At 32.9% G+C, this 14661-nt stretch overlaps 2 protein-coding genes across 2 annotated transcripts; both read left to right on the top strand.

The window, feature by feature from the left end:
• The first annotated feature begins 2043 nt into the window (after positions 1–2043).
• LOC148628402 (uncharacterized) lies at positions 2044–7968 on the top strand. The gene is made up of 4 exons (XM_088586815.1): positions 2044–2175; positions 3518–3856; positions 4153–4260; positions 5039–7968. Exons 1-4 carry the CDS (start codon positions 2163–2165, stop codon positions 7702–7704), a joined length of 3126 nt encoding a protein of 1041 aa, XP_088442941.1. The 5' UTR covers positions 2044–2162; the 3' UTR covers positions 7705–7968.
• Positions 7969–8095: 127 nt separating this feature from the next.
• On the top strand, positions 8096–12094 carry LOC148628401 (uncharacterized). Its single transcript, XM_088586827.1, has 4 exons — positions 8096–9704; positions 9867–10419; positions 11247–11318; positions 11876–12094. The coding sequence occupies exons 1-3, from the start codon at positions 9359–9361 to the stop codon at positions 11314–11316; spliced, it is 969 nt and encodes a 322-aa protein (XP_088442953.1). The 5' UTR covers positions 8096–9358; the 3' UTR covers positions 11317–11318; positions 11876–12094.
• The last annotated feature ends 2567 nt before the right edge of the window (positions 12095–14661 follow it).

Raw genomic sequence — 14661 nt, 5'->3', positions numbered from 1 at the left:
GCAAAAACAATCAACAACATATTGGGTCGCAATTAAACATACAAAACTATAAAGTACATAATTAAAATGAAATTGCCATATGTAATGTAAGTTTTGATTTATAATTAATCGTATCCAGTCTCTGTGTTCTCATGTTTAAGATTGTAAATTTCAAGTAGAAAACATGCATAGCTAACGGTACCTACCGCTTCGACAAAAAAAAAATAAAAAAAAAAGATAAATAAATAAATAAAAACAAAAAGGGAAACAAAACTAAATCGAAAACATAATAATTAGGATCCACAAAGTATGACACACACACTTTATTCAACTAAATTCATTTTAATGAAATGTTGCAAGAACAAAATTTGTCGCAATTACTGAACTTACGTAATGTAAAAGAAGTTTTTTTCTTAAAAACAAACACGTCAAACTTCGACTCCAAAAATAGAAGAATGGACTTTTAAAATTTTTTTTATAAATAATCAAAAGTCGTGTAAGGAAATTTCCATGACTATACAAGTGAAATATGTCGTCCTTATCACCAATTGTTATTCCAACAACCGAACATGAAAATTGTTTGCAGAAATGACCACCACTAAACTAAAACAGATATATATATATATATATATATATATATATATATATATATATATATATATATATATATATATATATATATATATATATAATCGTCTAAATAATAGTCAACAATCACTCTTACGGGGTGATGGATCGTTAAAAACGATGCGAAACATAACAATAAATAAAATAAACGTCTAAATATGTTTAACATCACCAGAAGATGGTAAATTTTAAATTGAATATTTCGGATAACAGATATCCTTTCTCAGCATAAAACTCATAAAACTATACGAGCATAAAACTCACAAAACTTAACGAGCATAAAACTCACAAAGTTCAAGATCAAAACAGTTTCAGAAGCTGAATCGCGTATGCTGTGGGTGATTGTACCTTTATCAAAGGCTCACATAAGCAACTGATGAGGAGCCTGAATGAAAATAACAAAGAGGGTCTTTTTATCAAAGTTACAATTAACTGTGGAAAACAATTTAAAAAAATAAAATAAAAAGTCCAAATATAGTAGTACGGCGTATTGATGTATAGCAAGTAGTGCTGTACCAGCCTTAGATCCAAGACCTAAAAATGAATTATTTTTTCTCGTTAATTCCATCTGGAGAAGTTGTTTGCAATTTCTTCATCCAAAAGCTTTCCCGAGATACTCTTTTACATTTTGACCAGTTTTTATTATGTTCTATGTTCTAGAAATGAACCATATATATACGAATAAATATTGACAAAAGCTCCTACCCAAATCCTGAGGAATAAAGGTTACATGAAACATATCCACCACATTGGACAAATAAGTTGTCGCTAAAACATTCCAGTATTTCGACAGCAGTTTATTTGATAAATTTAATTGCTTGTGTCCATATCTTATTCAGTTTGCATTCGACATTCGGATTAGGCTATTTCAGGAATAGCTCTTTCGACTGTTCTTTCTTTCAAAATATTTTCTACTGAAAATGTCACACCAGAATAATCATTAATAATTGTGTAAATGTTACTTGCCTCTCCCTTTTAAAATCTCTGGACATCTTACTCTGAGGTATATGTATAGTTGTATTCCTGCTAACTTAAGAGAATTGGCTTCTAACTTCATGATCTTAAATTCTTTTAAATGGGATAATTACAACATTCAGAATCTGACCTCTAAATATAGAAAATTAATAATAGAGAAGATTTCATGAACAAGAATAAAACATGGCTATGTGGTATTCATTAATGTGCGTTAAACTGTCAAGAGTGCAATACCATATGATAATGATCGCTTCAAATTATTCAATGAAATAAACACAATAAATGCTTATGTAGAATGCATTTTCGATTAACTGACTGTCCTTATGCGGCTTGAAGTATTAACAACTATCCATGTAATATCACTGTAACTTATCATGAAAATAGATGTACTTCTAAGCAGGAAGAGAGTTTATAAAAACCGTTTATAATATATGTTCTCCCAAAGTTATTTCAATTTAGCCTCTGCATTGTATTGGTATCAACAACCATCCCTTTACGTCATAATTACAAGTATCGATCATTTAAAACGGAAATATATATATACACTCTACTTTTACGTTTGAAGATGGAAGGTCACTAAAATGGATTCAAAATGTAAGTTGTTTGCCAATGTTCTTTAATTTGTTTGTTTGTATGCATTTTTGTTTGCATATTTTTCTTTAGCTAATTTAGATTTGTTTATTTCATTTAATTATGAAGTATTTCTTTTGTTTACCACCAACATGCAAGAAATTACATGCATTGCTAAAAAAGTTCTTATATTCTTTACAGATGTGTTCCTATTTACACAGAAATTAAAAAATGAATATTTATGTTTCGTTTACACAAAGTACTTTAAACGACAAAGAACATAGTGTCCATGAAGTCATATATGAAAATAAGTAGGTCATTCTATTTAAAGTATTCTTCCTTGTTTATTTTATTCAAACAATAGTATCAGGCAGCTTGAGCTATTGAATATAATATCGTCAATATGACAACTAAAATGTGAATAATATAAGCTGAAGTCATTATTTTCTATCCCAATCTAAGAGTGGAACTCTTATTTCCTTCCTTCTCTCCCGTTTTTTTTTATTAAATATCCGCTAGTTTTTGCACGAGTTATCAAGGAAACCAAGATTCTAGCGGAAATCAAAAGAATGTAATACAGGGACCAGATATAGAAAACAGACAATCACAACAACAGAACATAAAGAAAATAAAACAATACATACAAAGTAACAAAAGTAAATGAACAACTCGGACTCCACTAAAAACTGGGAGCATGGACATCTGGAACAGGGTTATGTTGCTACAAGATTGAAGTCATCACGAAAGAAGTTTTATGGTCGTCATTATGAACTCGTGGATTGTTATGGTGTATCCATCTGCACCATGAAAACTGATTTGTTCAACGTGTTAATTTTTCCTTTCCTCTTAATCTTAGTCTACCCCAGACTTGACTTTTTATGAGCAATTCGGCGGGTGTTTCTAGAAAAGCAGAGGACGCTTATCCTACCGATGCACCTGGTCCATGCTCCCAGTTTTTAGTGGAGTCCGAGTTACTCATTTGCTTTTGTTACTTTGTATGTGTGATTTTAGTTACTGTATGTTCTTTGTTGTGTATGTCTGTTTTCCATATCTGGTCTTTGTCCCTGGATTGCATTCTTTTGATTATCGTTATAACCTTGGTTCCCTTGATTACTCTCTACTACTGCTGTAGTAAAGGGGAAAATGTGAAGATCACAGTCATTTGATCAAGAACCGCTTCAGAACTTATCTTGGTTTTATTTTCTTCAAAGATTTGAAAATGCTTTTCAAACTTACAGACAATCAAAGTAAGATACTCCTGTGCCACATTAAAAGTAGTCGGCTGTGGTGTTTACAGAATTTAATTCGGTCAGCATTTTTCTGTATTTCTTTCCTTCATTTAATAAACTTACTTCTCATTTTTCAGACATCGGTAATTTATGCACACAGATAGGATTAGAATGGCATTTACTTGGAATTCATTTAGGTTATTCCAGTGTACAAATGGAACAGTTGAGAACTGCACACCCAGACAATATATACCAATGCGCATTCGAGTTAATATCAAAATGGACCTCTATTCTGGAAGAGCATAACGTAGACACAAGAAATCTACTTGCTGATTCATTAAGGGATGTCGGCAGAGCAGACCTCGCTGATGATCTTATGGTAGCTTCTCCGCGCCTCTCTGGTTATTCAGAAACGAAATATTTCAGCAAGCAATTCAGTAGTGATCTTGTCGATGAACTCGATGGCTTAAGTTTAGGTAATTTATTGTTTAATGATTAGTTTAAGTATAGCGAATCAAATTATGTTTTTGTAAGTGTTTTGAGAGGTATGGTTTTATAAAGTAAAGTAAACCTTTTCTTTTTTTATTGTTGCAGAATCAAAATACTGTATAAATGGAGCAAAAATGGAGGACATAAAAAGGTTTGACACTTAATTGGCTTACATTTAAAACAAAAGCAAGGATATGTTTTCTGTTTAAAATGTTCTATGACTTTTTCAAAAGATTTGTTCAAACATCAAGCCATATTTTAAAAATTAATGTTGATATTTTAGACTGTCACAATAGCCGCGTTGGACGAAGGAGCAGTAATAAGTGCATTAATGATCTCCGAATGGTGAAATTTGAGAACACAAAGACTGATCCACTTTTTAGATTTATCGGTAAGGTATTTAACAAAGGTGAGATGGTCTAGTTGGACATTTACCACTTTTTAATTTGTCCTGACCAAACATAACTCTTAAGAAAAAAAACAATAATAGTTTTCCTTTACTCTATACATTCACCTTTTCTTTAAAGTATAAAATCGTGAATAAATTAGACATTTTTTTTCAAAAAAGGATGTGTTTAAAAACATAATTTGTTAACTTATTAGAGAACAGCTACTTTTGATTTAGGTTGCATTTGTTGTGTTTCACAATATCTGTTCTTTCTACCATAGTAATACGAACTTTTTCTTTTTTGTTTAATTTAAGGTTTTCCTTTTTTGTTTCGATTTGTTTTTTTGTTTTTTGTTTTGTTTGTTTTGTTTTGTTTTTTTTTATTTTAAATTCACTTTTATTCAGAAAGTATTTCGGGTGGCTAACTTCTATTGAGAAAAATCATATTGTATCTAAACGGATTTATTCTGGCATTCGTTCATTTCTAGCATTTCCACAAATATAATTTCGATGCAAATGAAAAAAACAACGGAAAGAAACTCTTGCATCTGATCTATAAATTGGTATGAGATACTTGTAACAACCTTAATGTACGAAAAAAATCAAATCAACAAAATGAGAACACTTGTACTTTATTATTACATATACAGTCTAAAAATATATTTATTTTTCATTGAAAACATTCTGTTTGCACCGAATAGCTGGTTGCAAAAGCATGGTTGTAGAAGTACACGCAACAAAAGAATTCGGTAATTAAGTGTAGTCATTAATTTTCTTTCAGAACAATCCCAAACGTTTATGCAACACAAACTTAACTGCACAAGATCCGGTTTCATAAAGACCGGGGCGTTTGAGAAAGCAATAAACATGCTGTTGTCAACAGGTTTAATAATTCTAACAGGAAACGCAGGTGATGGTAAAACTACAATTGCAGTGAACATACTTCGACGGTTGCAGACACAGGGGTACACAGTATTGGTTCTCTCTGACCCTGGTATGCTTGAGCAAACAATTGACCCAAGCAGGCAAATTGCATATTTTGTAGATGACGCATTTGGAACACCGACATTAAGTAAACGAGCCGTAGAAATTTGGTTATCACTTTACGAAAAGCTTGAAAGTTTAGTATCTGGACAAAAAATGGCTCTTGTGCTTGCTACAAGGAAACTTGTACTAATGAAGGCAAAAGAGAAGGGTATGGGTCGATATTGTCATAGATATGAAAAAGCAATAATTGATTTAACCAATCCCAATTTTTGTCTTACTGATACTGAAAAGAGGATAATGATTGCCAACCACTGCCAGGGACTCGGGCTCTTTCCATTACAACTCACTAGAAATCTTTCATTTTACTCTCCAGGATTTCCGTTAATGTGCAAATTATATGCCAATAACCCACGTCTAAGAAAAAACACAACATTTTTTCACAACCCTCTTGTTGTCTTACAAAAGGACATATCTGACCTTCTGCTAAACGACCAGATTGGTTTTTGTGTCTTAGTTTTAATTGTCCTGTACGATGGTAGACTTCCTGTTGAGTGTTTAGATGTCGATGAAGAGGATTCAGTTGACAAACAAAAGTTAGACGTTGTTGTGAAGTCGTACGGCCTCGACGAATCAACTGCTTTAGCAAAGATGGAGCGTTCGGTATCTATTTTGAAAGGGGTTTATATAGAAGAACAAGATGACACGTATGTGTTTCTGCATGATTCTATATTTGATGCTGTATGTTTAACATTTGGACAGAAACACCCCAAGGAAATAATGAAAATTGCGTCTTCCAATTTTATAGAACAAAGAATAAGAACAGAAAGTACAGTTTCGACTGAAGGTAAGGATGAACTTGATGTCATTGTCTTAAAGAAAGCCAAACTCAAATATTTAGCAGACAGATGGATATGTGACATAAAGAAAGGAGTAATCAGACCCATTGTAAATAATCCATCTTTTCATGACACTTTGATGGCAAAAACCTTTATCGAACAGATCAACAAATTATCTTCATCAGATTTTGAAAGCATTGTTTGTGGAGTTGAAAGCCAAAAGTCCTTTGTAGAATATGTTATCGATGAAAGTCATGTATCTATAGCAGCATATTTATTGAAACGGGTCAAAGATAGTCACTTATTTCTAGAATTTGAAATTCCTGTTAAATGCTTTCATATGGCGATTGCAAAAAAAAATTTGGAATTAGTCAAATTATTGCTCGATTTCGGAATGAAACCAAATATAAGCACTCGTCCTTGGAAAATGAATGCTGTTCATTTTGCGGCAAAAACTGGAAATTCTCATATTCTTCAAGTAGTTTTAGAATACTGTGAAGCAAAGTTCGTCTACAGTACAGATAGTTGGGGACTTCTTCCTATTCACTATGCATGTCAAAGTTCCAGTTTGCCTTGTGTGGAGATTCTTGTTTCGAAAGATAGTGGATTCAGGTGTATAGACGGAGACGGGAAACTTCCTATTCACCATGCAGCATACTCTGGAAATTTCGAATGTGTAAAATTTCTTCATGAGAAAGGTTGTTCACTAGGTGGTACTGATTATGCTGGAAGAGAACTTTTGCATTTTGCAGCTATGAGCGGGAATGAAGAGTTGATCTTTTATTTATTACGAAATGGATGCAATATTAACATTACTGATGAACAATCAAGTACACCTTTGATTTATGCCTGCAGGAACGGTTTTCCTGCAGCTGTATCAGCTTTAGTCAAAGGTGGTGCGAATGTAAACTTTTGTGACAATTATGGCAGATCTCCATTACATGCGGCTGCTGAAGGATGTCATTCTGATGATTCAGCTGCATATGCGTGTATACAATGTCTTCTTCAAGCAAACGCGGATCCTGATATTCTTGACGACCAAGGTAAATCAGCTTTACACTATGCATGTGCGTGGTCATTCGACCATAGATATGACTGCGTTTTTCTTTTATTGGAAGTGTCAAGTGGCGTGAATACTTCTGATAACTTTAAAATGACACCTTTGATGTACGCTTGTAACAGTGGAAGTTTTAATTGCGCAACTCTATTGATTATGAAAGGGGCTAATCCAGATTGCACAGGTAGCCGAGGAAATAAACCTATTCATCTTGCAAGTGCAGATGGAAATATTGAGATAGTCAAACTGTTAATTAGTAAATCAGTCGACATAAAAGCCACGAATGAAGATGGCCGGCAGCCGATTCATTTCGCAAGTCAATATGGCAACGATGACGTCGTTTGTTTTCTTATTTGGAACAAAGTCAACGTCAATGCAACTGATAAATTTGGGAAAACTCCTTTACATTACGCTTGCAAATGGGGGAAAATTAAAACTGTCAAGTTACTATTGAAACTCAATGCCAATCCTCTTATACGAGACAATGAAGATAACTTTCCTAAAGATTTGATCCCAGAGTGGTCCGCTGATATTGAAATGATTCAGACGTATCTAAGTAATTCCTAAAATTCACTGTAAAAACGGAAAACTGACCATGGAAAATTCATTAGTTATTTTACTATCGATTTAAAAAAATATATTTAGATTATTTACTTTTTTTAAAGACATATTAAAAAGGCAAAGAAACAAACTTTCCAGAGCTATATTAAGCTACTTACATTTTGGGTGTTAGTGTATTTCTGTTTAATGTTTTAATCTATGTCTGGGACTGTACATGACATATACATCATTAGTCGAGTGATGATAGAATAATAAATGGCATTTACCTTACTAGTATACATTTATTCGCCGATAGTCCAACGTCTCAAATTTGTCTTTTGGGGGAATGTTACTGAGACCGACTTTTTTCATCATGATTTTTTTACGTTCATTATTTTCCAAAAAGATATACCATACACCAGAACGTGAACTTTGAGTTTAAATAAAATCACTTTAACCTTGGTCATCTTTAATTTCGTGTGTTATGGTTATCCATACTAAAACTAGACGCCACTGCTTTCGAATGGGTTTTAGTTTTAAAAGAGTACATAACTTTTTAAAAATGACAATAATAAAATACAAAATCTTTAGCATAAACATTCACATTCAACAGGACCGCTAATAAAAAGTACTTGATTTGTCAATCCCACATTTCCTTTATTTTCCGTTCAATCATAACCGAAAAAAAAAATTCATGAAGATAAACATTGTGTCAGACATGTTCTTAAATACATGGAGGCTTTTGTGGGAAGTCATACGACCTATGAATAGACAGGGCTGTGGGGTGTGTGCAAAAGTTGTTGACATCTGTCAAATTAGATGGGCATAATTAAATGTGAAAAAGGGGAATATGTGTAACAATTAGTCTGAGGAGATTATTGTTTTTCTCCCAAAGACCAAAGGAGTTGCTTAGAAAATAATTTTATTTCAAATTACAAATTACCCAAGTAGTACTGTTTCTTGTTGTACATCGCATTTTTATATAATTATGAAATCTTCAATCATGTATTTTCAATTGTCAAGCTTTACACGTAAAAGCGTGTCAAGTCAGAAGTGGTAAGTTACAGTGATAAAGCAGTGATATTAAGTTTATTATTTTAAGTAGAAAAATGTGCACGTACAGTACATAAATATATACAAATGCTAAAGTTAGCAATAGGTATGTGGTCTTAAAATTTCGGTAAGTCTTCGGCTTTGAAATATATAGTTGTGTACGACAAAGGAGGAGAACATATTGTGCAATTTATACATTTAAGACAGAGCGAGTAAAAGTTATAAATCACATTTTACATGATATTGTTAGACGGCACATACTAAATAGTTAAATGCACCTAACAAATTAATTCGTAATTAATCTGCCTTTGTTTTAAGTTGTTAACAATTGCATTTAACGGTATCACGCTGTGTGTACCATAGAGAGAAATACTCTGAAACGTTGAGTAACAATTAATGGTCTCAAAATGATACTGCGATAATTATCCCGAAAATTTGAATTAATAAAAACAAGTCAAATTCAAAATCAATTTGACTGCACTATTATGTTAGTTGTATTGTATATGTCTTTTAAACTTCGTTTCTAAATCCGAATGATTATGACCCTTGGTGAACCTCGTTATTTCACCTTAACAAAAGTGTATGGTTTCGCAGTGATCATTCATTATATCAAGAAAGATAGAACAAAATGGCAGGAATTTTACCCGTCACCGGTGACTCAAGAGAATTAAGTCGAACCAAAATGACAGCATCATCACAATCCAGTGAAACAAAAGTATCACACGATCTGCCTTTTCTCAAAGAAGACGTTTTTACAGATACGATTTTAGTAATTGAAGGACGAAAAATTTATACTCACAGATCATTACTTGGATATGCATCGCCTTATTTTACACAATTATTGAACCAGGCTCATAGCGCGGCATTAGCTGAGAAAAAAAGCAAAGCCGAGCTTAAAATTGATGACAGAAATTATGCTGACTTTGTTGACATGTTCGCTTTCTTCCATCCAGGGGTGTGTCGTGAATTAAACGGTAGGTGCAATTTAACTTTTGAAACAAATGAATGAAATGTAAAATATTTACGATCAATTACAATTGTTTACATTTAGAGTTATTTCTTACTAATTGGTGCTCTGATCCAAAAATTTCTCGTAAATAGCCTGATTTACCATAATAAAGCATTACTTTTTGCAGAGAAAATGGCACTGAGATTGCTTCCTTTAGCTGATGAGTATCAAATGTTCGCACTTAAAGACAGATGTGAGAAACTATTAGTGAGCACATTAAGATCAACCCCACTGTCGAAAATGTCAAAAGCATCATCATTTTTGAAAAATGGAAGATATAACACTCCTGATATGTTATTAAAATATACCAAAGCTGCTGACCAAGGCAACTCAAAAGTTCTTTGTGATCAATGTATAAGGCTGTTTTCTAATCCAGAAGTACCACTTAGAGATCTGAAACTTAGCAGTGATATTTCAGACTCAATAAAATCGAAGATATACGAAACAAGAATGGATACTGCATCCACCAAGTTATCTAAGATAGCTAATGAACTAAATAGAGAGAAGCACGAAACAGAAATGTTAAAAAAGGAACTTTCTGACAAAGTTACTCAGAAAAGAGTAACGCCAGTGTCTAAAAATGGAAAAGAAACTATAATTAGTAATCAAGAGAGAGGTCATTCGAAACCAGGGGTAAAAACATCGCACAAACACCAACACAACTATCTCAGTCACCAACGGTAATTATTCACCAGTTATAAATTCAAACGCCAGATCAACTATGTATCTCAGTCGCCAACAGTTATTATTCACCAGTTAAACACAAACACCAATTGAACTATCTCAGTCACCAACGGTAACTATTTACCAATATCGAAAGCTTGAACTAGTTGAGAAGCATATTTGTAATATACAGGCATGAAAACGATGACTAGTTTATGGTTAAGTTATGAGGACATAATTTTTGTAGGTTTAAACTGGTCTGGATCTGGCATGTCGGTTAACTGCTAGTAGTCTTTAATTTGTACATTTGTGTAATTTAAATTCAGTTCCTTTATTTTCGTTGTAACAAGGGACTGAGACCCTTTTGAACTGATTTTTAGATGTGTTTAATTGTATTATATTGTAATATTTTGTTCACAGTGGTCAGATTTTAAAGGGGGATTGTGATCACGCCAAAGTACTTTATTTTTACGCCTTTCCCAAGTCAGGAATTTCTGACATCTGTATGTCTTTGTTTATGTTACTTTAGTATATAGAGGCAACTCTTCCGTTGTACCTGTGTATAATGATGTTTTGGGGCCAGTTGCAGCCTGCCGTGTGGTATGGAGGATCTCCTCGTCGTTCATTGGAAATCAATGGGTGGCCTTCTGCTGACATTTTCATCTCGGTGGGGTTATTGTCTCGTTGACATATACACCATACCTATGCTCGTTATATAAATGCACTTCAACTTGTTGAAGTAAAGCATTATGTGCATTGTAGTTAGAATTTTTTTTTTCTTTAATTTAGTGCCCTTTTTATATGCGTATTGAATAGATTAACCTAAACATATTGCTTTTTCTAGGCAAATTAAATATGCGGAAAACATTCTTGGACCTGTTCACGAGTTCTCAAGGGATGAATTTAAAGACTAAATGTAAGTTAAACTTACTTCTAGTACGTGATAACATCTTGAAGGACAGCTTCTGTGTTTTCTTCAACAGTCAAATTTTATTGCTTCAAATAAGACTTGATGTCATCGATATAAAATGGAAACACATTGATATAACAGATGAACTTGTTCGCTAAAAAGATACATTTTGTACATGTAAAAAATAAATTACACAATATCTACAAGACATATGTGTTGCCAAACCAACAGTTTAAGAACATTGTTTATATAAAAAAAATCGTTAGTTTTGGTTACATCAACGTTTCAATACGATATTAATTACATCATCAATAAACACAGTACTATCTTTTAAATAATACTTTTGACTACTTTTGACTCAATTTTTAACAATCATATTAACAAAACTATGTTACAGCCTATCATTGACGGTAGAATGACATTATAGAAATGTATGAACTGTGTAAAAAGGATTTTTGATATAATCGTCACAGTTTCATTATGTCGGTATTATGAAACAAACCAAACATTTGGATACTGTTAAATCCGATTGTAATAATACACTAGCTTCATTTCATTTCCAGACTGGCAAATTCATCATGGACTGTGGAGGAGCTGAAATGAAATGACATATTGACTTTTTCATAAAACCAAACGCACATTCATGCGTTTGAAAAAGCATGAACATGGATTCAATTAAGTTGATTGTAGTTATTTTATTTTCATTTTTATTTTGTTTCGCACTTTTTTCCTCACCCTTACACTTTTTCTCACACTTTTCTAGAAAGTAAAATAAAATTTGTAATTTATGAGTTTGTTTTTCTATGGCTCGTTGCTGATACCTAATTATAGTTTATGAAACATTTATATGTGCTTCGGCTTAAAAGTTGGTTAACATTTTCTGAAAAAAGTAAATTCTGTACCCGGTATGAATTTTCTTATAATTATCTTAAATATCTTTTTGTAACACATGGCGTACGTATTATCATCAAAGTTTAGATAGCTCGATGTAATTCAATCATTCGAGTTTAACTTGATGGGTAACAATTTGATTTTTTTAAATGTAAATTTGTCGGCAGATTGATATACATTATGCTTGGTAAGTTATTTATCTGACACTTTTGAGGTAATTGGTATATATCTTCACTCTTTGTTTTTACTTTCAAATGATTATTTGCTTGTAATAACTGACAATAGAAGAAGCTAGCAATCGCATGATATTCCACAAGTTTGATAAAGTCCTATTTGTACTATAAATACAGAAGACTGCATTAAGCAATCGCTTGATAGTTTATAAACCGTGATAGCGATGCGTTATGACAAACAACATGCAACATCAAGTTTGAATTATAATAAACATATCTTCCAAGCATATTTTAACGTTGAAATAGATGATTCGACATGAGTAGCATATTTGATTTAGATCATAGTTGTGTTTAATGTCTGGATATGGCTGAAATATAGCTGCTCGGGCGTTAAACCCCAACAAACATTCAATCATGTTTTGTGTCAATCGATACCATTTAGTTTTTTTTTGTTTTTTTTTTTAAGTTTTTTTTATTCTTTTCCAATAAATTATATTTGTTAACAAATCACATTCTAGAAAAAAATCAGAAATCAATTTATTCTATTAAATGTGTATGATTTAGAAGAGAAAACTCCTTTTTCTGAGTTTGAATGTCAATTATCATACTTGAAAATTAAAGGAATACTATATAATATAATTTTACCTTTATTCAGCGATGTTTAGTTATCTGATTTAGTCTTATCTCTTATCCACGCTAATATAATAACGTGCCATTTTCTTGTCTTAAGTCAGGGGCGGATAAAGGATTTCAGGTTAGGGTGGCGTAAATAGAATAAAAGACACTTTTGTTGGTAAAATTTGTGAAAAATCAAGATTTTATAAAAAAAAAAATGTTTTTTTTTTTTTAATTCTAGAGGGGGGCGTACGTCCGGCACGCCCATCCTTGGATCCTGTAAGTAATTGTTAAAATCCCTGTTTTCTAAGACCAAATTGATAAATGTGTTAAGATCTATAGCACCATTCGTAGTAGCGATGAATATAACCTTAACCACTCACACAAATATTGCAAATTTCGGTAAGCTGCACATGTGTGTTCAAGGAGTGACCTCTCTTCGGCAGCATAAAAAAACGAATGCTTTGTAATCCTAAACTCGAGAATAAATTAGCAATCAAGAGAAACAGGATTTGAACAGTTATCAAAAGAATATAATCCAAGGATAACGATTAGGGAAAACAGACACACACGACAAAGAACATTGAAAAAGAAAACAAAAAACAAAAACAAAACAACACGTGCAAAGAAACAAAAGTAAAATAAGGAAAAATAAGCAATCCAAACTCCACTACAAACTGCTAAAAATTGAGAACAAGAACCAAGTGCACCGGTAGCGTAAGCCCGCCGTGTTGCTCTAAAATGTCACGTCCGGGGTAGACAAAATGAAAACTATAACACGATGAACGAATCGGTTCTTGTGGTGCATATATTTACACCATAACGATCCACGAGTCCGTAATGTAACTTTTGTAGTGATGACTTTAATCTTATAGCAACTTATCCTTATTCCTGAAGCCTAAAGTTTACGAAGGCTAGCACGGTACAAAAAGACCGCGTATGGCATATCGTAAGAGTTGTCATACGCAATTCATAAAAAATTCTTTTAAACAAAAACGCATATAATATTAGTCCATGGGCTGGGAGGGTCCACCGTGCACCCCCCCCCCCCATCAACTGCATGGTGATTTTTAGATACCTTTATACCTCCAATTACCGAATGAATGCCAAAGATTATTCTCGGATTCTTTTTCAGTATAAGCCTATATTTGTACTCCACTGGGCCAAAAAGCAAAGATTCTTGTGACTCAATTGTTTGACCGTCTAAGTCTTCCTGGGATTGCATGTGTAAATAAACTAAATATTTGTCCAGTGTGGTGGACGTGTTTTTCAACAAACGGTCGGTATTCCGTTGGGGACAAATTGTGCTCCTTTACTTGCTGACCTATTCCTTCACTCTTATGAGGCTGACTTTATAGCTGATCTGATCAGAAAGAAAGAATATCGTTTGGCTAGATCCTTCAATCTCAGTTTCCGCTATATAAATGACGTATTATCTTTACACAATCGTAATTTCGGGGATTTGATACATCGCATCTACCCAAAAGAACTTGAGATAAAGGATACTACAGACACTGTGAAATCAGCCTCATATCTTGACTTACACTTAGAAATCGATGGTAAAGGAAAACTATTGACCAAACTTTACGACAAACATGATGACTTTTCATTCAGAATTGTCAACTTTCCTTTCATATGTGGCAACATCCCTTCAGCACCTGCGTATGGGG

This window comes from Perna viridis, chromosome 1 (genome assembly GCF_037379345.1).
Source record: "Perna viridis isolate PV_CMFRI_1.1 ecotype Kerala chromosome 1, ASM3737934v1, whole genome shotgun sequence".
In the NCBI taxonomy this organism is placed as follows: Eukaryota; Metazoa; Mollusca; class Bivalvia; order Mytilida; family Mytilidae; genus Perna; species Perna viridis.
This window is presented reverse-complemented; position numbering and strand designations above follow the sequence as displayed.

Coding starts and splice junctions, on each gene's coding strand:
- LOC148628402 (XM_088586815.1), top strand. Junction 3,857..4,152: donor ACTCGATGGCTTAAGTTTAG/GTAATTTATTGT, acceptor TTGATATTTTAG/ACTGTCACAATAGCCGCGTT. Junction 4,261..5,038: donor TCCACTTTTTAGATTTATCG/GTAAGGTATTTA, acceptor ATTTTCTTTCAG/AACAATCCCAAACGTTTATG.
- LOC148628401 (XM_088586827.1), top strand. CDS start 9,359: ATGGCAGGAATTTTACCCGTCACCGGTGACTCAAGAGAATTAAGTCGA. Junction 9,705..9,866: donor GGTGTGTCGTGAATTAAACG/GTAGGTGCAATT, acceptor TACTTTTTGCAG/AGAAAATGGCACTGAGATTG. Junction 10,420..11,246: donor AACTATCTCAGTCACCAACG/GTAATTATTCAC, acceptor TGCTTTTTCTAG/GCAAATTAAATATGCGGAAA.